The sequence below is a fragment of the Urtica dioica genome, chromosome 10, assembly GCF_054948205.1.
Source record: "Urtica dioica subsp. dioica isolate 48M chromosome 10, U.dioica_male_clone48M_v1_H2, whole genome shotgun sequence".
In the NCBI taxonomy this organism is placed as follows: domain Eukaryota; kingdom Viridiplantae; phylum Streptophyta; class Magnoliopsida; order Rosales; family Urticaceae; genus Urtica; species Urtica dioica.
Window position 1 is genome coordinate 19,168,686 of NC_142765.1, and position 26,443 is coordinate 19,195,128.

Here is a 26,443-nt window from a genome sequence, read left to right on the forward strand (position 1 = left end):
GCAAATAATTTTTTTTATATAGAAAAAGCAAATAATGATAAAAAGAAATATGTTCTTTTTAAGACGTCAGAAATAACAAATTAATTTACGCAGTTCAAATTTGTTTTGATTTGATATACGACGGAGATTTCAACTGCTTAACACTCTGTCCAGTGGGACCCACTTCGTGCATTTCCAAACCCCCCTCATCGCTCGCCACGTGTCCCAGACTTGCCCCCAGCCCTTTCTTACCCCAGTTAAAAAAAAAAGTTGACTCGAAAAGAGTCAATCAAATAGTGTACGGCTCAGATATCGTTTCACTTCACGCAGTTCATCTCCAACCCTTCCTGACTAGAGGCGCCAAAAAATAAAAATAAAAATAAAAATAAAAACAAAAACAGAGTGTACAGAGACAGAGAGAGAGAGAGAGAGAATCAACAAACAAAAGATAGAAGAGAGCTTTTAAATTATTATTATATTTTTGAAAAAAATTTGGTTAGGAAATAAAATCAATAACAAATAAATATTTAAGCTCAATTGCTGTTCGAAGTTTTGAAGGTCTAACAGAGAAAGAAGAAGAAGAAGATATGGAGCTTCAAAACACAGTGAAAGAAGCCCTAAACGCACTGTACCATCACCCAGAAGACTCGGTCCGTGTTCAAGCCGATCGATGGCTTCAAAAGTTTCAGAGAACACTCGACGCCTGGCAGGTATAGAACTAAAGCTTTCTCTCGCTAAGGTTCTTCGATTTCGACCGAATTTTATTGGATTTCATTCGATTGTTTGAATACTTCCATTCGTTCGGTCCGGTACGACGATTCTCGTTGTTGAATTTATGGTTTTCGAGCTCGGATGTGTTAGAATGTTGAGATTCGTTTTTTTTTTTCGGGGCTTCAGTGAATTAGGTTTTATGTGTTTTTTTGGTGTAGTTTTAATGTTTGAATTATGATCGGAACGGAGGTAATCAGGGTTGTTTCGGTGTGGGAAATAGTGGTTGAATTTTATGGATGTGGAAGCTTCCGGTGAGTTATGCTATGGATTGAGTTTTTTTTTTTTTTTTTTTTTTTTTTGTTTCTTTGAGCGGATGAATATTAATTTGGACTGGAGTTTTATTCTTGAAAGTGAAATGGTTCTCCGTTTGTTGTTTCACTTCGTACTAAGAATCAGTGGACTGTTTCCTGAATTACCGATCAAAAGATGGTTATTCCTACGTTAGTCAAAGTTTAGTTGTTTTTAACCATAACTTCACATCTAATTGTCAATTTACTTACTTGCTAAAGGTGGCGGATAATTTGCTTCACGATGCATCGAGCAATCTAGAGACTTTAATCTTTTGTAGTCAAACCCTTAGAAGCAAGGTACATTTCTTTTTCATTTTCTAAAATGTTGTTAGGAAGTTGAATTTTAGTTGTTTCGCAAGTTTTAAAAATCTAATTCATGGGATGACCATTGCTTGCACTTCGAGACTTTTATTCTAGGTACAGCGCGATTTCGAAGAGCTACCTTCCGAAGCTTTTCGTCCATTACGAGATTCATTAAATGTGAGTGAGTATTCCTTCTTTAGTTAACAGCTAGAAAAATGTTGGTGACGTGGAATGTATTGTGCCTTCTTAGATAATGTGAGAATAATCTACTTCCTGGACTTTAAAAACTCCTTGTTGTTTATTTTATTTTCAAGTGGTAGTTTTGTGCTGAGTTTACGTTTTTCATTGTGCGTAATGCCTTCTGGATTTTGGAGTATCAGCTGTAAGTTAGGATCATCACTCTAGTTTTTGGAACCCTAAGTGCCCCAACATCAGATTTCAAGAAGCAACATGGGATTTTTATTCAGCTTCTAGGATTTGGACCAGTGATCTCTGCCTAGTCTGACTCACTTGCTCTCTCTCTCTCTCTCTCACGGCTGAACTAATGCCCTAGGGACTTTGAGTTAGGATCATCTAGTCAGGGACAAGATCTCATGTGAATCTCAATGGTTTTATGTGAAGACTTTCTATAGATAATTGAGTAATTATCTCAAGGTATTTTGTGAAAATACATGTTTTGAATGCAGAACTTGCTAAGGAAGTTCCACAAAGGGCCTCCTAAAGTTAGAACACAGGTAATACTTTGACGATCCTTGGTATTCATGTTAATCATGTGCCTTCAGAGTGAACTTAGCTAAATCATTCGGATTTTTAGATTAGCATTGCAGTTGCTGCCTTAGCCGTATATGTTCCGGCAGAAGATTGGGGCGATGGGGGTATAATACGTTGGCTTCGGGATGAGATGAATATGCATCCAGAATATGTTCCAGCATTCTTAGAGCTCCTTACTGTGTTACCTGAGGTAAATAGCATACACTCTTGCACTTGTGCTATGATACGAAAGATGAAAGCCGATTAGGGTTTTATTTCTGGAATCTAAGTTTCTAATATTTGCGGGATGTATTTCTCTCTTTTTATTTTTTATTTTTTCCCTTCTCTTTATGATCAGGAAGTTTATAACTATAAGATAGCAGCTCGACCTGAACGTCGTCGTCAATTTGAGATGGAGCTGATATCACAAATTGAGACCTCTCTGAATATCTTGACAGTGTGTTTGAATATTAATGAACTTAAAGAGCAGGTAAGAGCTTGTAAGGATGATGCCAATGTTCTATGTTTGGACCTTTAAGTACATGTTGGGAAGCCTGAACAGTTCCATCTTGGAAGAGTGAAAGTATCCTCTTCGCTTATTTAACACAATCGTTATTTTAGGTGCTTGAGGCATTCGCTTCTTGGCTTCGGCTAAAGCATGGGTACGTGTTGTTTTTTTTCCTTCTCTCTCAATTCACTAGAAAATCCATAAAGTTTTTTATGTTTCATGCTTATAGAAAACTAATTCTGGTAGACGTTTGAAACCTCTCAACATAACAAGAAATAAGCAATCTATATCTCTTTTGTGTGTAGATAAATTTTAGATTATTAATCGCTCACTGAGCATAGAAATTTTTATCAGTTTTGTATATAGTTTTTAAAACACAGCAGTTTTCTATGGAGTCCCATACTAAACGCGTGGATTCTGGATATATATGTAGAGGGTTTGTGGGAAGGGATTAACCGGAGTATTGGCTGTCAGTTTTGGTCTCTGTTTTGCTTACATCTCTGACCGATCTCGATCACGATTGGTTGAGTGCAGTATAGTTTGTATTTTGCTTTGGCTTATCCAAAGTTTTTTTTTCTTCCCCTTTTTGAATTATTTCAGTTTATTTATTTATTATTTTTTTATATATAAAATTGTACATGGTTGAACTTTGATGGTTTCAGAGTTCCAGGAAGTGCTCTTGCATCTCACCCACTGGTGCTCACGGCTCTCTCAAGTTTGAATTCTGAAATACTTTCGGAGGCGTCTGTAAATGGTATCTTGTATACATGCGTAGCAACAACATCATTGTTTAATTTTGAAATACGGTTATGGTTTTGAGCTCCAATACCCGGGCAATGTGTCTTTCTAGATAGTTTATTGTGAAATAGTTTTCTTAATGAAAAACTTCAAATCAAGCTTTGAGGAACTACCTTTCAAAATATGATTATGCTTATGGCAACGAACAAGCTGTGCACAAAGCGCAAAGTTTCAGGGGAACTTGAGGAAAGAGCTAGGATAGTTAGAATCATGAGATAAAAACAATTCGGACGCATATAACTCTTATAACAATTTTGTGTTTAATCCTCTCTCTATCCAATTCGTAAAATATCTAAGGCTTTTAGTGTCTTTGTCTTCTATACCTGAGCTAGATTTCGATAGTAAAGCTATTTACAAGCGAACATATTTGATTTGTTCTTATTTTTTTCCCTCTTCATCTCTGCAGTTATTTCCGAGTTGATACATTATACAGCAGCAGGAAGTTTCAGTGGTGTTCCGGCACATATGCCCCTGATTCAAGTGATTGTCCCACATGTAATGAATCTAAAGTCACAGCTCAGAGATACTTCAAAGGTATTTTAGCAGTTAATGTTTATTTTTCTGGGACGATTTGAAAGGATAATAGGCGGTGTAACATAGCTTGTACAGATGCAACAATATATATTGGTGGTTCTAGTTGTTATAATAGCTGCTGCTGTTAATAGACCAAGACTATCTCTAATACCAAAGATGGCTCTAGTTCATATTTCTTCATTCCCAAATGAAAATTTCAGATGAGAAAATTTCTCTTATATTTCAAAAAGGGTATGTACAGCCCTACTTTATACATCTAGTAGCAATAAAAAGAATCAGAAGAGTACAAGAAATGAATTAAAGCTTATTACACCCTAAGTGTAGAAGCAAATGAATCTCTTTATTCATAAGTTTCTATCTAAGCACAGTGAGTCAAACATCCACAGTATTTATTATTACAAATCAGGCTGATATGGTCCACAAATTCCAACACATATCACATTTGCTTTTCCAAATTTCGTGCTTAACCCAAAGCCTTCATATCCTAAGCGTCTGTTGTGTGAAATAGTCTGTAATACGTTAAGTTTCGTAAGAATTGTCTATTTTGGTTTGCAGGATGAGGAAGATGTGAAGGCTATTGCTAGATTGTTCGCTGACATGGGTGATTCATATGTTGAGCTGATAGCAACTGGTATTAAATCGTATTCACTCCTAGTGATTGTTAGGGGGCTTTCCATCTCCTACTCCTCATCAAGGATTCCTTTTGTAAATTTGGATATCATGTACATTGTCTCCAGGTTCAGATGAGTCAATGATGATAGTTCATGCATTACTTGAAGTTGCTTCACACCCTGAGAATGATATAGCTTCAATGACGTTCAATTTTTGGCACAGTCTTCAGGTGAACTTGACCAAAAGGTAATATTATATTATTTTCTTACTGTAGGCAGATTGTCGTGTAAAAATAAAATAACATGATAATTTCAAACTTGTAGGGATTCGTATAAATCTTTTGGCAGTGAAATGTCAATTGAAGCTGAGAGAAATAGAAGGCTGCAGGTTTTTCGTCCGGCATATGAATCACTTGTATCCCTAGTGAGTCTTTTCTTTTATGTGGATTTAGATTTTCAGAGAAAGTTAGTAACAACCTCTAAATATGTAGTTCTTGAGCCATAGGTTAGCCTCTCAAGCCCACTTTATTAAGCGGTCTTTTGATTGTCCTTCCCTTTACTGCTCTCTATATCTTTAAACAGTTTCGTATACAAACTTGGCTTCGAATACTATGTTAAGAAAACTGGCCATTTCTGTTTAGTGCTTAGCACACTCATCTTCATCACGCCAGCGCAGACATCTTAGTTTTGAGTCAACCTCTCTTCCTTGAATTTTTAGGAAATGATTCTGTTAATAGCGCATGCATCACAGTTTTTAACTGCATCACTCCCTTGCTTAGAACTATGGTAAAACATAAATCCTTAACATGTTTGAACAACTAGATTCAAAACTTTTTTAAGTGGGGTAAAATAGATAGCCAAATCTTTGCACTAACTTAAATTATGGAAATGATGATATATTGAAAAAAAGAGATGATGATATATTCATTTATATAATACACCTTGAGAAGTTATAATTTTGTGCACAGGTTAGTTTTCGAGTTCAATATCCTCAAGATTATCAAGATCTGTCATATGAAGACCTCAAGGAGTTTAAACAAACAAGATATGGTAAGCAAGCGGCTGATAACTCACAAAATATATTATGAAGACCTCAAGGAGTTACTGGATTTTTTTTATGATATAAATTCTGTTATCTTTTAAAGCTTTCTAAGCTAAAAGTAGACATGATCAATGAAAAGAATGCGATAAATTTGTCGCGGCAAAGCCATAACTGATCAGGTCTATGAATTTACACAGCTGTTGCGGATGTATTGATTGACGCAGCATCCGTTTTAGGTGGCGACCCAACACTAAAAATTCTTTATTCCAAGCTTTTTGAGGTGGGTAAACCTTCTCTGGTACTATATGTATAGTATAGCTTTATGTTACCTTTTTGTACTAAATGTACTAATCTTGTTTCTGTTCATGGTACAATGCTAGACACATCCTGTATTATATAGAAGTTTACATTGCATCTTATCGTTTCTGCATGAAGAATTTCTAATACAATTTATTTTGTTTAGGCCGTAGGAAGATATAAAAATGATGAACATAGTGAATGGCGTCCAGCGGAGGCTGCTTTGTTTTGCATCCGTGCCATATCAAATTATGTGTCAATTGTTGAAGCTGAAGTAATGCCCCAGGTATTGCATCTTTTGTATTTGTATATTGGTACACGCTATTTGCTGTTACCAATGTGTGTTGCTTACCCTGGTGCCGAAATACTTGCACCATTTGGTTTGGATGTTCAATACTGATAATATGCTTAGATTTTACTACATGAAGATAGCAGTATGATTGACACTTTATCTATTTGTTTTAGTGGCTGTAATTTTTCAATCTATCTCATTTCCACAGGTTATGAATTTACTTCCGAAGCTCACTCTACATCCCCAGCTACTCCAGACAGGTAATGCAGGTTTAAAGTTTAACAGCCGATCAAGGTTGTTATTATTTTTAAATATCTTTCGTTACTTGCCGAGGACGAGATGGGTTTATTCCTCACTTTCTGATTGACGAGTATAATTTCAGTTTGCTTGACAATTGGAGCATATTCAAAGTGGCTTGATTCTGCATCTAGTGGAGTTTCAATACTGCCTTCGGTTCTGGAAATCCTCTTGAGTGGCATGGGTAAATCTGAAGATTCTGCCGCAGCCGCCGCGATAGCGTTCAGACACATTTGCGATGGTACTTGATCTCTTTGGGTTGCAAAGTGGTTTCATCTTCTATCACGTGACACACATTACTTGTCGATTCAGAACACTCAAATTTGTCCTACACAAAGTGTTGCTACAAAAGCTACAGAATAAAGATTTTCAAAAATCTTTGTAATCGTTGGTACTTATGTATTATTTAACGTATTTTTTATTCTCTCTCTAGAGATCATCAGTCCGAGTTCTTATCATTAAATTGTCGATATATCTCTATTTGAAGTTACAATAGAGATGGATTAGAATGATGATTTTTTCCTCGATGTAGATTGCCGGAAAAAGCTTTGTGGATGTCTGGAGGGTCTCTTTCATATATACCATGGAGCAGTGAATGGCGAAGGAAGTTTTAAAGTCTCTCCAGAAGATTCCCTGCACCTTGTTGAAGCGTTGAGGTACAAAATTGCTGCTCTGGGCTTTCTCTGTGTGGATTATTAATTTAGTACGTTTGTTTATATCGTCAATGAACAATGGCTTTTGTCTGAAGTCTGCTTGACCTTTCTGCTCTATCCCAGTACGGTTATTACAGAACTTCCTCCAGATCAAGCTAAGAGAGCACTGGAGGCGTTATGCTTGCCAGTCGTTAATCCTCTACAGGCAAGTTTTCTTCAGAAAAAAATCAATTTAGTATGTGTTACGTGGTGGTAAAGTTTTAATGTAACTGCGTTGAATATCAGGAGCTTGTCAACCAAGGCCCAGAGACGTTGAATCAGAAACCTGCTCGAGAGTTGACAGTTCATATTGATCGGTTTGCATACATCTTCAGGTGTGACCTGGATCTCTTTTCAGTTCCCTTGTTTTCTCTGCTGCTTGGTGTGTTCTAAATCGGAAAGTCGATAATTATCAGGTATGTCAATCATCCTGAAGCGGTGGCTGATGCGATTCAAAGGCTTTGGCCAATCTTTAAAGCCATATTTGATATGTGAGTATTCCGAGCTAAGATAGCATCACATATTCGTTTTCCCTATATCTCGTTGTTTAGTACTTTTATTTTATTTTTGTATTCACGTTATGCACCTATTTGGTCCAGCCGCGCTTGGGACATGCGAACAATGGAATCTCTTTGCCGTGCTTGCAAATATGCTGTCAGTTTACTCAACTGCTTTGCCTCCTCCAAATCTAAGTGAATTATTGAGCACCTCAGTTTGTGCGTTAGTAGTCATTGTGTTTTTCTAGGTCAATCTGTGAAGTGAATTTGTAGTAATCGAACAAGCTATATAATTTGAATGTAGATTTGTCATTTTTTTTATACAGTACATAAGTTATAGTGTTTCTGGTGCTGCTTGTGTCCGTTTGCTATTTTTCATTCCTTTTCCATCTCTAAGATGTCTAAATTAATTTTTTTTAGGTGAGAACTTCTGGGAGGTTCATGGGAATCACAATTGGAGCTATGCTAGAAGAGATCCAAGGACTTTACCAACAACATCACCAATCATGCTTTCTTTACCTCTCTAGTGAAGTTATAAAGGTAATACTTTTCCCTCTTTGAATATTTGTTCTATTTTCTTCAGTTTCTCTATCAGAATAGTTTTCCAGTATTATGTACAATCACTACCAAGTCTTCCCTTTTTTTTCAACATGAATATTTTGTTGCAGATATTTGGCTCGGACCCATCTTGTGCAAATTATTTAAAAAGTTTGATTGAAGCATTATTTATACAAACAACACGTCTTCTCACCAACATTCAGGTAATATTTCCCTGAGGCGGTGTATCACCTTCCCTTCTGATCTCTACCAAGTGCCTCTGTTAATAATGAATTGTCAAGTATTTCTTTGCAGGAATTCACCGCCAGACCAGATATAGCAGATGATTGTTTTCTCTTGGCATCAAGATGCATTCGCTATTGTCCCCAATTATTCGTTCCGTTGCAAGTATTTTCATCAATAATAGATTGTTCTATGATTGGTATCACCGTGCAGCACCGGTATAATTTTACCATATTTTTTTTCTTCGAATTTCTCTTCTTTTTGCTGTGTTGATGGTTGATGCTTTATTCCATGTGGGTGCATATTTTTCCTTCGTTGCAGTGAGGCCTCGAATTCAATATTAACCTTCTTATCCGACATCTTCGATATTGCAAATCTCGGGAACGAGGAACATTATATAGCCATTCGAGATTCCGTCATAGTCCCTCGAGGAGCCATCATCACGAGAATTTTGGTTGCTTCGTTAACCGGAGCTCTTCCAAGCTCCAGATTAGAAACCGTACTTGATTTTTTTATTTTTTTTTATAAATAATTTACTTTTTTTTATTACCGTTTTTAGCATAAGCCCTCCGGTTATTCAATGTATGTGTGATCTATTTTTCCCAGGTGACGTACACTTTATTGTCGCTCACCCGGGCCTATCAGGCACAAGCAGTGGAGTGGGCTAAAGAAAGTGTGTCTCTGATACCCTTGACCGCAGTGACGGAGATCGAACGGTCGAGATTCTTGAGAGCGTTATTAGATGCCGCGTCCGGAGCCGATGTTACGTCTTTGGCGGGCCCGATTGACGAGCTCTCGGACGTCTGTCGCCGCAATCAGACGGTTCAGGAGATTGTCCAAGGAGCTTTGAGGCCGCTCGAGCTGAACATAACACCTGTATCATAAGGCGCGACAAAGGGCCTTTAAGCAAATGCATTGCGTATGCGATTTGTCTTTATATTTATTTATTTTACTTTTCGTATTTGTTGTGATTCTCCAATTTTTGAAGAGAATCATTGCCCTTTATTTTCATATTGGGTGGGAGAGTTGATCAACCAAGTGTTGTATCTATGTAATGGTGAGTTATATGGGATATTTTGAGTGGTTCGCTTCTCTTTTTTTTTTTTTTTTTTTTTTTTTTCTTCTTCTTGGCTTTGTCATTTTTTGGGGATAAGATCACATGGTATAGAGAGTTTGTAGATTCAAGGTACTGAAGGAGCTTTAGGGTATATTTATTTCTCCATAGATTTGGGTTTCGAATCATCAAAGCTTTCTTCTTGTTTTAATTCTTCGGTATTTACTGTACAAATTACAGATTTTTTGAGTTCATTCGGTTCTATTTATGTTATTTGCTTTGGGGAAATTTTTCTATGGCTTTTTGTTATCCAAATTGATTAAGAGTGTTCTTTTGGTCTGATGGCCAAATTAATTTAAGCTGGAAGACAGTGAATTGTCATTGGCATTTAAACTGCTAAGAGTCATAAAGCAGTTTTGACTTTTGATTAGTGCCTCGTGAATGTACTTCTGCAACATTTTCAGAGCTTAATCACATTAAATTAGTTATACCTTTGTTACTATAATAATTAATTTAATATTATACATACATCAATATTCCTTGAAATGACTAATCAACGTTGGGTTATATGCCCACTAATAATCGTTAGTAAACTATATAAATTACTTTGCTAGGGCCACGGCCCATTTTTTAGTCAAAATAATATCAAATTGTCATGTAACCAATTTTAAGTAAATAGTTACGAGATTTTATTAATAAAATTAAAAAGACATTAATAATTATAAATATTCGTTAATAATTGTAAATAATTATTAGACTCGAAATGTATAAATGAAATGCTAAAAACGTCTGAATAATGTCATACTATCATAATGATTATTTACTTAAAATTTACAAAAAATTGACTGTTCAACAAATCTTAAAATTTTGGTGGTTTAATTACTCAATATATTCTAATAATTATAACACGAAGCTTAAAGAATAAGCACAATTGAGTTGAGCAAGTTGAACAAAAAAAGATTTTTTGTATGAACTAGTCGTTTCAAATTTAGTGTTTAGCAAAATAGCCAACATTTCATAAGTTATTGAATTTTAGCCAATGTAAAAGTACTAATATACCCTTAATTATTTTCAAAATAATTAATTTAAGTTTCCAAAATTTTAATCCATTGCACATTCTGTATTAATTCGTTATTGAATAAACCAAAAGAAGAAAAAGAAGAAGAAGAAGTCAAAAAATTTAATCCTGCTTTCAAAATATTTAATTCACTCTTCGATAAACCAGAAGTAGAAAAAGAAGAATAATAAGAAGAAGAAGATGTCAAAAAATTTAATCCTGTTTTAAAAAAAATTAATCTACTCTTCGATAAACCAGAAGAATAAAAATAAGAAAAAGAAGACAATGACGTCCTTCTTCCGTTTGGCGCCTCTGCTCCGCCGGCACACCAGAGCTCTCCGAAAAATCTGTCGCCAGAGAAGCCTCAACTCTCCCCCGTCCGATCGATCTCAACAATCCCTAGAGCGACGAAGACGACAAGGATGAGGATGACCAGGCTTGGACCTCGACCAAACCCTAGCCGTGCCGGAGAAAGCCGATTCCGACTTCGCGGCTTCGAAATTCCGCTGGAGCCGGCATAGACGAGAGTTTGAAGAAGGAGGAAGTGATGGACCTTCAACATCGAAGAACCCATCGATCTAGCTGCCGAGGAAGACGACGACGACGGCAATCGATCGAGACGACGATTGACAGTGTTTTTAAGTTTTTTTTTTTTTTTTGGTCGATTGAAGTGTATGTGCGCATTTATATGATATGGGCATTTTGAGAGTTGTAAAATTTTGGTTATTTTGCCTCAATTTGGGAAAGTTTGACTGTATTGCTAAATCCAAACTTTATAATGGTTAGATAACCGCAGCAGTATTTGTTTTAATTAGTCAATTATGTATCTCATTTTAAGGATATAGTCCAAGTTTCATTTAGTAGGAAAATGGCCTATTAAATCGAAATTAAGTAAATTAACTTTAACTTGGTGTATTTTTTCTTAATAAAATGAAATTTGAGTTATATCTTTAAAAGAACGGAACATTGAGCTACTTGTCTAATTGTCCAAAAATATTAATATTATATGATCACAATACTTTCTTTTGATTAAAATAAATATTAGTTATACACGCAAGTACCTTTTTCCTGTTGTCTTTCCTTTCTCAATCATCATCAAATCACATTCCTATCCTCTTCTTCTTCTTCCACTAGTCCGTTCGTTCCTCTGCAAAAATCACGATGTAACCTAATCTCTCAGAGAAACGACGACGAAAATGGTGTCGTCTTCGAACAAAAATTACCACGCTCTCTTGGCCTCCAAGCTCACCAACCTCACAATCCCTTCTTCCTCTTCCTCCTCCGCCGGCGAATTCGATTTCTCCGACGTGTTCGGTCCTCCGACCCCTTCCGCGTCATCAAACCCCGTCCACGTGGACCCACTCAAGCCCATCCACGTCATCCACAACCGCTCGCACTCCTTCGTGGGTCCCTCTCCGCGCGTCGCAGCCTCAGCCCAATCTCCTTTCGCCCAAACCCTCGATTTGGACGAAGAAGAGGAAGACGAAGATGATGAAGAAGTCGAAGCGGCGGCTGATTCCGGCGATATCCACGGCGTCGTTTCGTCGGAAAAGATCGGGCCTTTGGATTTCGAGATCATGAGGATGGTTGGGAGAGGGTCGTTTGGGAAGGTGTTTCAGGTGAAGAAGAAGAAGAAGAGAGAAGGAGAGGAAGATGGAGATGGGATTTACGCGATGAAGGTGATGAGGAAAGAGACGATCATAAAGAAGAATCACGTTGATTACATGAGAGCTGAGAGAGACATCCTCACCAAAGTTGTTCATCCTTTTATCGTTCCTCTCCGATACTCTTTTCAGGTAACAGAAATACAAATTTATCTTCTTTGTTTGGTTGCAGCGAGATTTTTATGGACTTAAAAACTCTCTTGAGTTCTAACTTTTGTTGCAGGCCTAAACTTAATTTATTGGACTACGCAAGTTATTTATTTATTTTTGTAGAAAAGCTGTAATCTTTGATGCTGAAATGTGCAATACTTTAGCTGACTGTCTTTCTGGATTTTTTTTGTTTTTTACTCACTGTTGAATATTTCACTTTTCGACTTTTTAGTAGTAATGATGCAATGTTTCAATGTATGAGTATGAGATCAGTGATTATGACTCGTTATCTTCAGAATAATTTCGGTTCTATATTGGTCCGACCTTTGATTTGTTTTTTTATTTTATTTTTGGGTGAGTTTGACAGACCAAGTCTAAGCTATATCTAATCCTGGACTTTGTAAATGGAGGCCATCTTTTCTTTCACTTGTACAGACAGGGTATATTCAGGTACTTAACTTGAGCTTAAAGAAGCTTCGAAAAATATTGATTCATTCACAGTTTTTAATTTTCGTTCAATGTTTTGGTTGGTAGCGAGGATCAGGCAAGATTTTACACGGCTGAGATAGTAACGGCGGTTTCGCATCTTCACAAATGTGGGATCGTTCATCGCGACCTCAAACCCGAAAATATTCTCATGGACGCTGATGGTCATGTATGATCTCCTTTATTTTTTCTTCTCTCTTTCTCTTCCCCATTGTTCCTCTGATTTTGTTTTATTTATTCATTAAGTATTCTGGATTGTTTTATGTGTCTGTAATGTGACACAGGTATTGCTGACTGATTTTGGGATGGCAAAGGAGATAGAGGAATCGAGCCGATCAAACTCGATGTGTGGGACCACGGAGTATATGGCTCCCGAGATTTTGACTTCGAAAGGTCACAACAAAGACGCCGATTGGTGGAGCGTCGGAGTTCTCTTGTTTGAGATGCTCTCTGGCCAGGTAATAATATATCGTTATATTATGTATATACAATGCTTCTCTGTATCCAATAATGTCCATTCATTTCTGTATCCAAGAATACTTTCTCAGAAAATATTCTTCTCCGATTAACAATCTGATTGCCTTTTTTAATATAAAAAAATTCGAGAAATTCAACTGAAAGTTCGAGAAAGGTTATATATGTCTCAATAAAACTTTTTAGGGTATAAACATGCTACTTAGTGATACATCCGATATTTCTAAAAACTATGGGAATAGTCGCCGCATTCCGATTATAGGCAAAGGATACTGATATTTTTCCCTATTTTCAATCTCACATTTACGGATTTACCCCTCGAGAAATTATCTAGTGCGCATTATGCTTATATTTATTCTTATTTTTATGCTCCTGTATAAGATCATGGTTTCGCCTGTGCATCAATTTGATAAACTCATATTTATAAAATATCTTTAGAAAAGAGTAAAGGGACATAAAAGTAAATTTGGCCGAACTCGGGGATATATTTGTTATTTTCTGTTAATTTTCCCGTGTAAACTTATTTTCCATGATCATATTCCAGCCGCCATTTACACACACGAACAGAAAGAAGCTTCAAGAGAAGATCATCAAAGAGAAAATAAAACTCCCTTCATATCTCACCACCGAAGCTCACTCGTTGCTCAAAGGGGTGCGTAAACCTGGGATCTTAATTCTTTTACTTGGGTCACAAGTTATTTACTTTTTTTTTCTGTTCCTGCTTTAGTTATTGCAAAAGGAACCGCCGAGAAGGTTGGGAAGCGGGCCCAACGGGGGAGAGGAAATCAAAGCCCACAAATGGTTCAGAACAATCAACTGGAAGAAATTGGAGGCCCGCGAGATTGGGCCAAAGTTCAAGCCCGATGTGACCGGAAAAGATTGCACTGCGAATTTCGACAAATGTTGGACGGTTATGCCGGCTCACGATTCCCCGGCCCCGACTCCGACTTCCTCCGGTGAACATTTTCCTGGGTACTCTTACGTGGCTCCGAGCTCTTTGCTTTCTTCTTCGCAGTCTTAGTGAGGGGAAAAAAAAAATGGAAGTAGATACTGTATTTTGTATTGATTTGGATTAAAAAAAACTGTAAAAAATAGTGTTTTATTTTTATAAACAATGTGCTACATTTACATGATAACAGAACGTTCAAATCATGATTGTGTAATTCCATATAAAGCAAGAAGAATGACCGACCATTCACAACCAATATTTCTTCACTCGAATCTTCAATAAGTTTGCTTTATTTTTTCCCTGATACAAAAGAAGATTTTGAAGAATCAATTGGGGATAAGTTCATTTCATAAAAGTAGAAACACAGTCTAATAATACTTAGATCCTTCTTTTTATGTTTTGTTTGATAAAAGATTGACTGGGGCTGAAAGGAAACCAACTAGTGATTCTCATTTGATGTGACAAGCTAACTCTCATATATACTTATTTAAAAAAAAACATGTTTTATGTTCCTGTATATCAAATCCTAAATGATATATTACTGCAACATTAACCACGTTTTCCCAAAAATAAAAGTGATAATATTCGGATAGCAATCAAACCCCTAGCACTAGATTAACCCATGGCTAAATTTTATTGGCATACAAATTCAAGTAAAAAAAAGGGAAAAAAAAAGCTTTATGTGTGTGTGTGTGTGTATATATATATATATATATATATTCTTTTCTCACATGTCTATAGATGCAAGGCATTAGGTGGGGATTAGATTCTTCTATCTCACTTCTATCTCACAAGTCTAAAAAAGAAATCCCATTAATTGGAATTGCTCTACATCAAAGTGATCCTCTATCTTCTAAAGTTACCACACCAATGGCTTTGATGAAATAAATATATAATGATGGCAAGAGTGTGATCTCACTACTCTCACACCACTTGACAATCATCAATGAAAGGCAAGGAGAGAAACATGGAAGAGTCTCTGTGTGAGAAGTCAATGAAAGTGGTGTCGAACGTGATCAAGATGTCGGCTTTCTCGATAGCCAAGAGAAGCCTCGGATCGACGGTCACGGATCCCGATCCTCGTGTGGCTCATCCGACACCGTTGATCTCGATGGAGGCTGTCCCGATCAAGATGATCAAGCCGTTGATGAGAGCCGAACAGCCTCGGGCCAACACCAAGCACACCTACTTGGTGGGCCCCGAAGGAGTCAACGCCGAGTCTTCTTCTTCTTCTTCGCAGCACGTGGTCAAGGAAGACATGAACGTCGATGGAAGAGCCTCCGATTACATAATGAAGTTCCGGAAGAAGAACCAAATCATTGGCTCGGAAACTCCTTCTAGCAAAGCCCTCCTTCGGAGCTGAGTTGTTAAGTAATATTGGTCATCTTTGTAAAGTTATTTATTTCCTACTATTTTTATCATCTTCTATGTTGTTCTTGTTCTTGTTCTCCTTGTTTCTTCATAGTGCATCTTCTAACTCTTGTCCTTTTTTTTGTTTGTTGTCTTCTCCGACTATGTCTTTTAAGAGTAGAATGACGTTAGATCATTTGAATATGTTTGCTTGTAACGTAAGCAACTAACTAATAAAGTTATGGTTATTTTATAGTCTGAGTTCTTATCTATGCATTGTTAAGTAGCGTCCAGTGGATATATATAACCATATTTACATGTATAATTTGTCATTTAGCCAATTTTTAGTAAATATTTGATAAATAATTATTTTTTGTGTAATCAGTTGTAAATAATAGTGCAAAATAGTTGTAACCGTAATAAATGTTGATTATTTACCACATATTTATCAAAAGTTGGTTAAATAGCAATCTAAAAGTTTAAATATGGCTGGTTTTTGTTTTTTTTTTTTGTTTTGTTTTGTTTTTTTTTTTTTTTTTTTTTTTTTTTTTTTTTTAACGTGTGAATTCTCTGTTGCATTGAGAAGTAAATACATCTCTAATTGTTGTAGATTGAAAACTTAGTATTATTTCAGTTTACTGTTTTTTTTATTTTATTTTATCTAGAAGTCCTACCCCTATCAAAGTATATGCTCTCTCTCTCTCTCTCTAAAAAAAAAATGCATGTGAAGGTAACAAAGGAGACATTTAGAATTATACTATTACACATTAATAATGGCTAACCTCTTTGACATGACCTCAACTTTCAGTTTTCTTATTCCATGCCATTTTCTATTCTGTTTTCAACTCTTATTTGAATTAATGACATTTTTGGCCCTCGTCTTTGACCTCTTTAACACATTGGTCATTGATTAAAAAAATCTGCAATCTTGGCCCATTATGACCAGCCAATTTTCATATTTGGTACTTCTGTTAATTTTTCTGTCAAAATTGCCGGATACTCATCACGTGCAAGTCATGCCTGCGAGTTGTGGAGGGTAATTATCGTTTTGCCCTTGTTTGTAGATGAAAATAATAGAACAAAATAATATACTAAATGAATATAGGAATTAATAGAACAAGAAAATAGAAATTATATGTGGTAAATGTCCCCAAATCGAAAGTCCGACGTAGAAAACCATTTGAGAGAGAAGTGCGATTCGTGACTCAGCGGATCGGAGGAATTGGCAAGCGTGGAAGATCGATGGAGTCGAGTCAAAGTTCATCGTCGCGGAGGAATTTGCGCACGCAAGGCAACAACGCCGGCAAGGTGACAAGTGAGCGTCGTGGACGAGTTCCGTCGTGTAAATGCGGTCATATCGGAGTGGAGTATACTTCATGGACATCAAAAAATCCTGGGCGAAAGTTTTATGGGTGTCCTTATTATAAGGTATGGATTTATTCTGGCTTTTTTTCGAGTTTGAGATTTTTCAATGTTTGAATTGGTGAACTTTATACCAGGAGAAAAATGGATGTGGGTTTATTGAGTGGGTCGACCCTCCTATTTATGCTAGATCAAAAATGATTATTCCCGGGCTTTTGAAGAGGATAAATTCGCAAGAAAAGAGGTTCCCGGAGTTTGCCGATGTGCTACAAGAAGATCAAGTAGGAGCAGTCGAAGAACAATTAAGAGCAATAGAAGCACAATTAGGAGCAATTCAAGAACATTTACTATCAATCGAAGAAAAGAATGAACTCAAACTCCTGAAGCGAATGATTCTGTTGATTTTATTGATTGTGTTTGTGTTGTTGATGAAGTGACTGTGGTAACTGAGCTTGGTTATGCAACTTATCAATGGTAAATCTTTGGTTATGTAACTTATCTTTGAGCAGGTCTTATTTTGTAACTTATTTTGGTTATGTAACTTATCTATGAGCAAGTCTTATTTTGTACTTTGAGCAGTTGATGAACAATGTAAATTCTTCCAATGTACTGCCAAAATATGTGACAAAATTGTAACATTCAATATCTAGTAAGTTATGCCATATAATATGAGACAAATTATGATAGTTATACATATGTTTTAAAGTTCCAAAAAATGAGATAAGTAGAATGTCATGTACTTCTAGGTTGCCACAAGTTTTTAGCCTTTTTTACAACATATACAAGCTTGATTATAATCAAAGCAGTAAACCAAAAAAAGTGTTCAAAATAAGGACTTCAGACAGGCTTAATCTAAGTCCTAAAAACAGCATCTAATCGTCTCTGAATAAACCCCGCGGTTGCATCACGTTGGTCCTTGTGTTCTGACACCTGAACCGCGGACTTCTCTGTTTACATATAAAATGAGCCATGTCAGTCCTTATCTCAAATATCACAACAACTTTTCAAATTATAAACATACCCTTGTTGGCTGGATTGGTTGTGATCCTCGAGTTGCTTGGGATGGTTGAGAAGCCATAGGTGGCTGGTTGGATTGACTGGGTGGTTGGGATGGTTGAGATGGTTGAGAAGCCATAGGTGGCTGGTTTGATTGACTGGATGGTTGGGATGGTTGAGAAGCCATAGGTGGCTGGTTGGATTGACTGGGTGGTTGTGACCTTCGTCCTCGACGTGATGGGCGTCCTCGCTGTCCATTTCCATGTCGCTGAATAAACCAAAAATGTCGGATTATAACAAGAGATATAACAAGTAATGATATAACAAGAAACCTACAACTACGTTACCTCATTTTCTTTCTGTCTTCTAAAACAGGTTTTCACATTGTGTCCCATTTGACCGCATTGAGTGCACTTTGGCTGAACATATTTCCTCGTCATCTTTGTTCCATGCCTAGGGACTAATTCGTCATGTTGAAGTCGACGAAGCTTCTTTGGCCTTCATGGTTTGACTCTGTTTGGAGGCATTGCCAGTGGTGGTTGTCCAGTACGTGGCCACTACTCTAGAGGGTTGATTGGCTTAATATGATGAACATATGTGCTCTCGTAACAAGGTTTCTTGTACCAATGGGAGACATATTTCAAAGGATCTTCCTCTCGGTGCCAGATGCAACTGATTGCATGCGAACAAGGAATGCCTGCATAGAATTAGAGACAAACTTAATTAACATTGCAAAGAGTAAGACTGTTTAAACTGAACATTGCAAAGAGTAAAGGAATACCTGACAAATTCCATCTATTGCATGAGCACGAGTGTGTAGACAGATTCACGGCGTACATGGTTCCATACATGTTTGAGACTTGGTAATCAGAATCACCAGCCCAATATGGAATATTCTCAGACGATAGAATTTTGTTTGCTTCGAGGATCTTGAAAGTTCTAGGTCCAAGCTCACCATGCAACTTCTCAACGGATGTTCTCTGTTTGGAGAACCTTTGTAGTAGGTACATCCGAATGCGCTCCAACAGTGACAATATTGGTTTTTGCCTTGCCATAAGCATGGCCCTAGTTCCGTTGAAACTTTCACATAGGTTATTCAACACTATTTCACACTTAGGAGCTGACCTGAAATTGCATCTTGTCCAGTATTAAGGACCCTTTTCGATTAACCAATCGTACGCGTCTTGATCTTCAGCTTTGATTAGTTCCATCTCCGCCTCAAACCGAGCCTGAGAATAAGCCATTTCCGCGGCCATCATTTTTGCTTTAAAAAATGCTCCCTTATGAACCTGGTCAATTAAATCCAAATCATTCAAGTCAGTAAAGTGCCAAATCAAGTACATGAAAACAGAATATCATGAAAATAATAAATGTCATTTACTTGACCTTCGTAAAATTGGCTTGGAGATGGCGTGCACAGTACCTGTGTTCACCTTGCACTGAGCCCTCGCCCTACAAATCATTCAACACCTCTTGAAGGCCTTTCTGTTTATCATAAATGAACGTCCAATGGTGGCCGTTGTTGAGACTCAAATCGTCCTTGAGTAGGTCAAAAAACCAAGTCCAAGAGGACTTGCATTCAGCTTCCACAACAGCATACGCGATAGGAAACATCGAGCTGTTGGCATCGATTCCTATCGCTGAAAGTAACTGACCGGTATGTTGGCCTTTGATATGGCATTCGTCGACACCAATCAAAGGGCGGCATTGTTTACATCCAAGTTTACATGCTTCAAAACATATATAAATCCGTTGAAACACTGCCTTTCCTTCGCTGTCGAGTTCGGATTCAATCTTCACAGTTGACCCTGGGTTTGACCGCTTGATTTCAGCGGCGTAGCTCCATAATGCAGCGTACTGCTCCTTATATGACCCTTCAATAGCCTTCGTTGCATGCATTTTTGTCCTATATGCCTTCATCACGTTACACTTAAGGATATGGTCCTTCTGGACACGGTTCATGAACTCTGGTGCGGACCACGACTCGTTAGTTTTGAAGCTCTGCATATACTCTTTCGCGAGCCACCTAGCTGTAGCAAATCTGTTAACGTTCACTCTAGGGCATGTATGCTTTGGTTCATACGTCTTGATAAGGAATGCACCACCTGTTCCCAGACTTGATGCATAACACACCCATTTGCAATGTGAGTTCTTACACGCTACCCTAACCCTTTGGGCCTCGTTTTTCTTGAAATAGACGTCTTTGCCCTCTTTGATAGCTTGTTGCCTGATTGCCTGCTTGAAGACATGAGAACTAGGAAATGACATTCCCAATTTTAGTATCACGTCACGCATATCAATTTCTTCTCTGAACTCCTAAAATCGTGGTAGCTTCTTCTTGATGTGTACCTTCTGCTTGCCCTTCACACCATCACGAACCTCTTCTGCCTGGTTGTTAATAAAGAATGCCATTTGTTAATAACTGCCAAAAAAAGTTAGCTATAACTCTTATTTAGCTATTATACTATGCCTTGTTATTCTCAGAGTATCTCCTACCAATATCTCGATCCTAGAGCATAAGATATCAAATCAACTATAATTAGCTATTATACTAGGCCTTGTTATTATCATGATATATATATATATATATATATATATATATATTCTATTATACCAAAATGCAATTATATTTTGAATTCTAATATTTTATCACGAACCTCTTCTGCCTGGTTGTCTTCTGAGTCCGATTCATAGCCTCCAATGTCAGCGTCTATGTTGTAGTCGCTATCATCTTCAGAGTCATCAATTAGAACACCATTCCCTTTTTTAACTACGCCTGCTAGGCCCAAGTCAACAGCTGCCCCATCCACTTCAATTTCTTCGTCACTCAACTCGAAACCAAACTCGTTCTCAATTGGCCTTCTCTGATACACTTCCCATGTCTGTTCATCCATGTCATGTTGTGCTTCCTCATCAACTTCTTCATGGTCTTCCTCCTCAATGTCACCCTGTGCGTTGCTATCACTGGCCACGAGATCAGATAAATGGTCATTAATGACTGGTTCCGGACCCGGGTCCTCATGCTCTTCTTGCTCAGCCACAACATCGTCATGGTGGTCTTCATTGTCCTCACCAACGCTGTTTTGTATAAGTAGTGATGCAACTGGATGATCACAATAAATATTGACCTCCCAGCTTGTCTTCAGATTTTCAGCTACACGTTCCAGCAACTGACCGTCCAACTCAATCCAAATCACCTTACCTTCAGGCGCGTCCATGTAGTAATCACAACCAGTTGAGTAACCAAGTTCATTTGTCATCATATTATTCAACACTTGAATAGACATTCTGTCTATATCTACAAACATAACCTGACTTACAGTGCCGCCTTCGTATTTGTCCAAACCATATCCACAGTCAAACCTCACCGCACCTCCATGGTAGACATTGATAGAAAAATTGTTTAGACGTTCCTCTGAAACAACAACATGGCAACAAAAGCTTTCATTTAAGACTCTTTCATGTACAAAGTAAACTAATAAATACCCATTTAAAACATGACACCCATTACATAAATACCCTTAAAACCCCACACTCACCCTTACATGTACCAAACTCTACCGACAAAACCGGGACCACAACCAACACTAAAGGACCGGACACAAAAAAAAAAAAACAAACAAAAATGAAGCCAAAACACTAGTGGTCCCATTACCCTCATTACCCATCTGCAAAAACATATCCTTCGATAACAACAAAAAAATAAAGAACAAATAAAACCATAAGCTTACCATAAGCCCCTTCTTGAATCGGGGTTCGAGATTTATCCCACTCGCGTTTCTCCCTCGAAGTGGCTTGCTTCGCCGGCGATGTCGTACGTCATTTCTTCGCCGGCGATGTCGTACGTCATTTCTTCGCCGGCGATGTCATACTTCCTTTCTTCGCCGGCAATTTCATAAGTCCTTTCTTCGCCGGCAATGTCGTACTTCCTTTCTTCGTCGGCGATTTACCTTTCCTCCGCCCCATAGTCCGTCCTTTCTTCTGCGATTTGCAATGTGAATTTTTTGGGGTTTTTGCGATTTTTTATTTCAGATTTTTCCCTCTTTTTATTGTTTATTCGAATCATTTTTAACATTTTCTTTTTTTGAATTTCAAAATTACAATATTAAACGAAAGAATTAATGAAATTAGCGGGATTACATAATTACCCTCCACAACTCGCATGCGTGACTTGCACGTGATGAGTATCCGGCAATTTTGACAGAAAAATCAACAGAAGTACCAAATATGAAAATTGGCTGGTCATAATGGGCCAAGACTGCAGGTTTTTTTAATCAGGGACCAAGGTGTTAAAGGGCTCAAAGACGAGGGGCCAAAAATGTCATTAATTCCTCTTATTTTGGGTCAACGGTGAGAAAAAAAAACTATTTCTTCTATCTTGTTTTATGCATAGGGCGGGACATAATTTACCTAACAATTGAATTTCATGGAGAGGGAAAATACAAATGTCTTTTTTATTTATATCAACACGGACCATATGATCTACTAGACCATGCTTTCTTCTTCTTAAATAGCCTATTTATAACATCAACAAGCGCTTTCCTCTTATTTCATCGGTAACTTACTTATGGCCTGGGATACACAAATATATTTGAGACATATCTATCTAGAAATATCAAAATTATAAAATTGGTAATTATGCGATAAATTGAGTATTAGAAAAAAATCATTAGTTTAAAACTTAGCGTTATTTGCGGTATTTATGATAGATGGAGTGCTTGAGTAAAGTAGCTAATCAAAAACTTAATTTTCGCAAATTAACCAACGTTTGGTTTATTTGCGAAACATACAATAAACCACATTAAACAACTCAATCAGACTATTATACCCTCTATAAAATAGACTAGATATTGAATTAAATAAAAGAATAAATTTGAAATCAACCAAATTTCGCGTGGAAAGTGGAAATTATATCCAAATATACACGGCAAGTCCATTTAATACAAAATCAAAGAAAAAAAAAACGACCTTTGAAATCTTAAAATCTCTTGTTCATAAAAACAAAAAAAAAAAATCTTTAAAAATGCCCTAAAATTTATGTATATTTTGTAAATGTATGTATATTTATGTTAATGTGTGTGTGTATACGTGTGTATATATATATATATATATATACACACACATTAACATAAATATACATACATTTACAATATATATATATTTATATATATATATATATATATATATATATATATATATATATAAACTTGCTCAATAATACACATATATAAAGTTCATAAAAATTAACACGAATAAACATAAATATACATGCATTAACACTAAGAAAATTAGTAAAAAATTCTAAAAAATTAACACGAATGAACACTGAAAAATTTGTATAACGTCATACCTCGAATAACACAAATTTATTCGTCATCCGGCCTGAATAAATTTCTCCCCCACTTCACCTATATCTCAATGAAGTCCAATCCCTCTTTCTTGCGGCTCTCGATACGTGGTCTCCAAAGCGTATTCGATTCGCTGGAAATATCGCAGCTAAGAGGGGACCACCGCATGGGATTCTCCCAAGCACGCCTCACCAATCTCCGCCGATCTCTGTCTATCCGCTTCCGAAACCGAGTCTAACTCCAGACGAAACTTTTCTTCTCCGTGTAGCGTCAAATTCGTGATTGGGAAATCTGTGTCTGATGCTGCAGCACGCAGATCGTGGATTGATTTGGAAAAAGAAAGAACCTTCTCTCTCTCTCTCTCTCTCTCTCTCTCTATTTGAAATACAGTACCGTGTGGTTTGACAAACGATATTGTATTATATTTGTGGAAAGAAATTAAATTATTTCAATTGAATGCATATTGTAATATATATATTTTAAATAAATACAAAAAATTATCAAAGTTAAAATGGGAATAAAAAAACAACTTGGTATGCCACATCATGAATAATGGCTATTTTGCCAATAGCGGACTCATCTGCAAGACAGAAGATGTCTTGGCCCCAACCCCCTTGCCCCCTCTTTCCTAGACAAAATTTTTAGCCCAAAACATTTAGTCTCATTTTTTTTTTATGACTTTTCAGTCCAAATTTTTTTTTGGTCCATCCGTCATTAGTTTTTCTATATATTTAGAAACATTGGCCTATTTTACAATTATAACGTTTCACGTGGTTTAGTTGAAGTTATTAATTATACCGAGGGATATTATGAAATACTATGGTGCTTGGAAGTTTTTTTATACTAAGAAAGTTTAGTTTCCATAAACAGTTTATATATGTAAATTATTCGTTTCAAAACAAAATCATAATTAAATACTAATGATATTGTGATACAATATTCTTCATATTATTATTCAACGATTCAAATTGTGTAATCTTTTATCGAACATGGACTACGGACTAGGCCCAGCACTCGACCCTAAGAATCAGGCTATGTGGTTCAGAGTTGAGGATGAGATATTTATCGTCCGAGTCCAACTCAGGATTTTGACGCCTCTACACCTATCCTATCTGATACATTTATTTATATACCCTACAACTCTCTTAATTATCACAATCCAATCACTTGCATTATTTGAATGCCATGCTCCACTTTCTTGCCAGTGCAAAATATCTAGCAAACAAATATGAAGAGCCTAATTTAGTCTGTCTCATATATTAACTTTAAAAAAAATTCACGCATACTAATTTTTTAAAGATTCTCTAGATATATTGTCATATAAAAATTTAAATTTTGTCGCATAAGCAATTTTAATTTTAAGTAAATAGTCACGAGATTTTATTAAAAAAAATTAAAAAAAAATTAATAATTGTAAATATTCGTTAATAATTATAAGTAATCATCAAACTCCAAGGGCATAAATGTAATGTCCACATTACCATAATGGTTATTTACTTAAAATTTACAAAAAAAATTGACTATTTAGCAAATCTCTAAATTTTAGTGGCTTAGTTACTCAATTAATTATTTTTTAAATTAAAAATAATCAAATCCTTAATCTAAAAAAACAAACTATACAGTAAAAAAAAAACTACATGAAACGGTAAACAATAAAAAAAAATAATTATAAAGATAAGAAAAAATAATTGTAAACAGTAGATATCTTATGGGATCAAATATATTTAGTCGCTATTTGTCTAATAAGTTTTGAAAGATGGTATGCTATATATATATATATATATATATATATATATATATATATATATATATATATATATATATATATATATATATACACACACACACACAGAGGGTTTCAAGTATATAGTCTATTTAAATTTCTTTAGGTTCAAATTCTAGCATAATATTATCTAAAAAAAAAATTAGCTCAAATTAAGATAAGACGCATATGAAAGACGTTGGCATGATTTGTGCTATATTTGTAATATTTGAATAATTATGCTATAATTTTAATCGAGGCTAATTATTTGGCTTTTTATACAATATATATATATATATATATATCAAAAAATTACTAGGTAATTTTAGCCAATTAAAACGTTTGAGATTGTTATATAGTCAACGTTTCGTAAATCTTAGATAAATAGTCATAAATAAAAATGGTTATGTAGCTAACGTTTCTTAGTTTTTATTGCTATATATATACACTAAATAAAAATGGCCGGTATTGTTAGAAGAATGTCAAGATTTACGCAAAACGGTTAGTCCGCGACCAAGTAATGAATGTGAAAGGGAAAACCCACAACAAAGAACAATCAGAGAAGACATTGAACTTTTGGTCTATAGCTGGACTCACTCATGAGACTCAACCTTAATTGTAGATTTTGAAATTGACTTAGAGCGATTTTCTTCTAAATAAGATGATGATTCCAAGACTTTCATATTGCAATCTATTTTTCAGAAGCTGTAACAAACAAGAAACAACCGGCCAAATTGGACCCTTTTGGTCGAGTCTCATCTCGGCCGTTAAAACACGCTCTTATGACCAAACTTTCAACTAAACTATTATTTTTGTCACATCTTATATTATCCAATAAACAATGCTATTGGATATCAGTGTTGATTATCACAATCTTCACTTTCTATGTTCTTATTCATTAGTTAGGTAGGACCTTTACTTTCCAAGAAAGAGAGGTACATAGTGATCAAGAAAGATCCTAAGTAATAATAAATAAACCGCATGATCAAGTTAAAAAAAATCATATTTAATTAACAAAAGATTAGCTTACAATTACAAATAAACAAGTATAATTATTTTAGTCCTCGTGAACTACATGAAAAATCTTCCTTGGTGAGTGTTCTTATGACCAATCTTAGTTTTTTTTTTTTTTAATCATTATTATATACCTCCTTTCTTTTCGCATCAAAAGCTAAGTGTTATATTAGTCCCCAAATCAAACCTAACAAAACTTTACTTTACTTACTACTTTTTTTTTTGTTTAATACAACAAAATTTTACTTAGTATTGCAATTTCCTTGAAAAGGGGCCTCAAGTTACCCAAAAAAGAAGCTAAAGACCAACTTTAATAATTTCCATAATTAGATGTTA

At 36.0% G+C, this 26,443-nt stretch overlaps 2 protein-coding genes across 2 annotated transcripts; both read left to right on the forward strand.

Moving 5' to 3' along the window:
- The first annotated feature begins 363 nt into the window (after nt 1–363).
- On the forward strand, nt 364–9,768 carry MOS14 (ARM repeat superfamily protein). Its single transcript, XM_089628873.1, has 27 exons — nt 364–689; nt 1,260–1,337; nt 1,458–1,520; nt 2,030–2,077; nt 2,158–2,304; nt 2,452–2,583; nt 2,715–2,755; nt 3,264–3,355; nt 3,806–3,933; nt 4,489–4,564; nt 4,671–4,791; nt 4,869–4,968; nt 5,513–5,594; nt 5,784–5,866; nt 6,050–6,169; nt 6,384–6,435; nt 6,558–6,713; nt 7,005–7,128; nt 7,249–7,330; nt 7,411–7,499; nt 7,581–7,655; nt 7,764–7,818; nt 8,082–8,201; nt 8,330–8,422; nt 8,514–8,659; nt 8,763–8,940; nt 9,048–9,768. The coding sequence occupies exons 1-27, from the start codon at nt 567–569 to the stop codon at nt 9,324–9,326; spliced, it is 2,883 nt and encodes a 960-aa protein (XP_089484999.1). The 5' UTR covers nt 364–566; the 3' UTR covers nt 9,327–9,768.
- Nucleotides 9,769–11,623: 1,855 nt separating this feature from the next.
- Nucleotides 11,624–14,541, forward strand: LOC149383759 (serine/threonine-protein kinase AtPK2/AtPK19-like). The gene is made up of 6 exons (XM_089629004.1): nt 11,624–12,348; nt 12,734–12,816; nt 12,901–13,021; nt 13,137–13,310; nt 13,871–13,978; nt 14,054–14,541. Exons 1-6 carry the CDS (start codon nt 11,749–11,751, stop codon nt 14,345–14,347), a joined length of 1,380 nt encoding a protein of 459 aa, XP_089485130.1. The 5' UTR covers nt 11,624–11,748; the 3' UTR covers nt 14,348–14,541.
- Nucleotides 14,542–26,443: the final 11,902 nt, after the last annotated feature.

Excerpts from the sequence above, each read along its gene's own strand:
- LOC149383759 (XM_089629004.1), top strand. The coding sequence starts at position 11,749 with ATGGTGTCGTCTTCGAACAAAAATTACCACGCTCTCTTGGCCTCCAAG. Across the intron at positions 12,349-12,733 it reads CTCTCCGATACTCTTTTCAG|ACCAAGTCTAAGCTATATCT; the intron begins GTAACAGAAATA and ends TGAGTTTGACAG. Across the intron at positions 13,979-14,053 it reads CTCACTCGTTGCTCAAAGGG|TTATTGCAAAAGGAACCGCC; the intron begins GTGCGTAAACCT and ends TTCCTGCTTTAG.
- MOS14 (XM_089628873.1), top strand. The coding sequence starts at position 567 with ATGGAGCTTCAAAACACAGTGAAAGAAGCCCTAAACGCACTGTACCAT. Across the intron at positions 6,170-6,383 it reads AAGCTGAAGTAATGCCCCAG|GTTATGAATTTACTTCCGAA; the intron begins GTATTGCATCTT and ends TCATTTCCACAG. Across the intron at positions 8,202-8,329 it reads TCTCTAGTGAAGTTATAAAG|ATATTTGGCTCGGACCCATC; the intron begins GTAATACTTTTC and ends ATTTTGTTGCAG.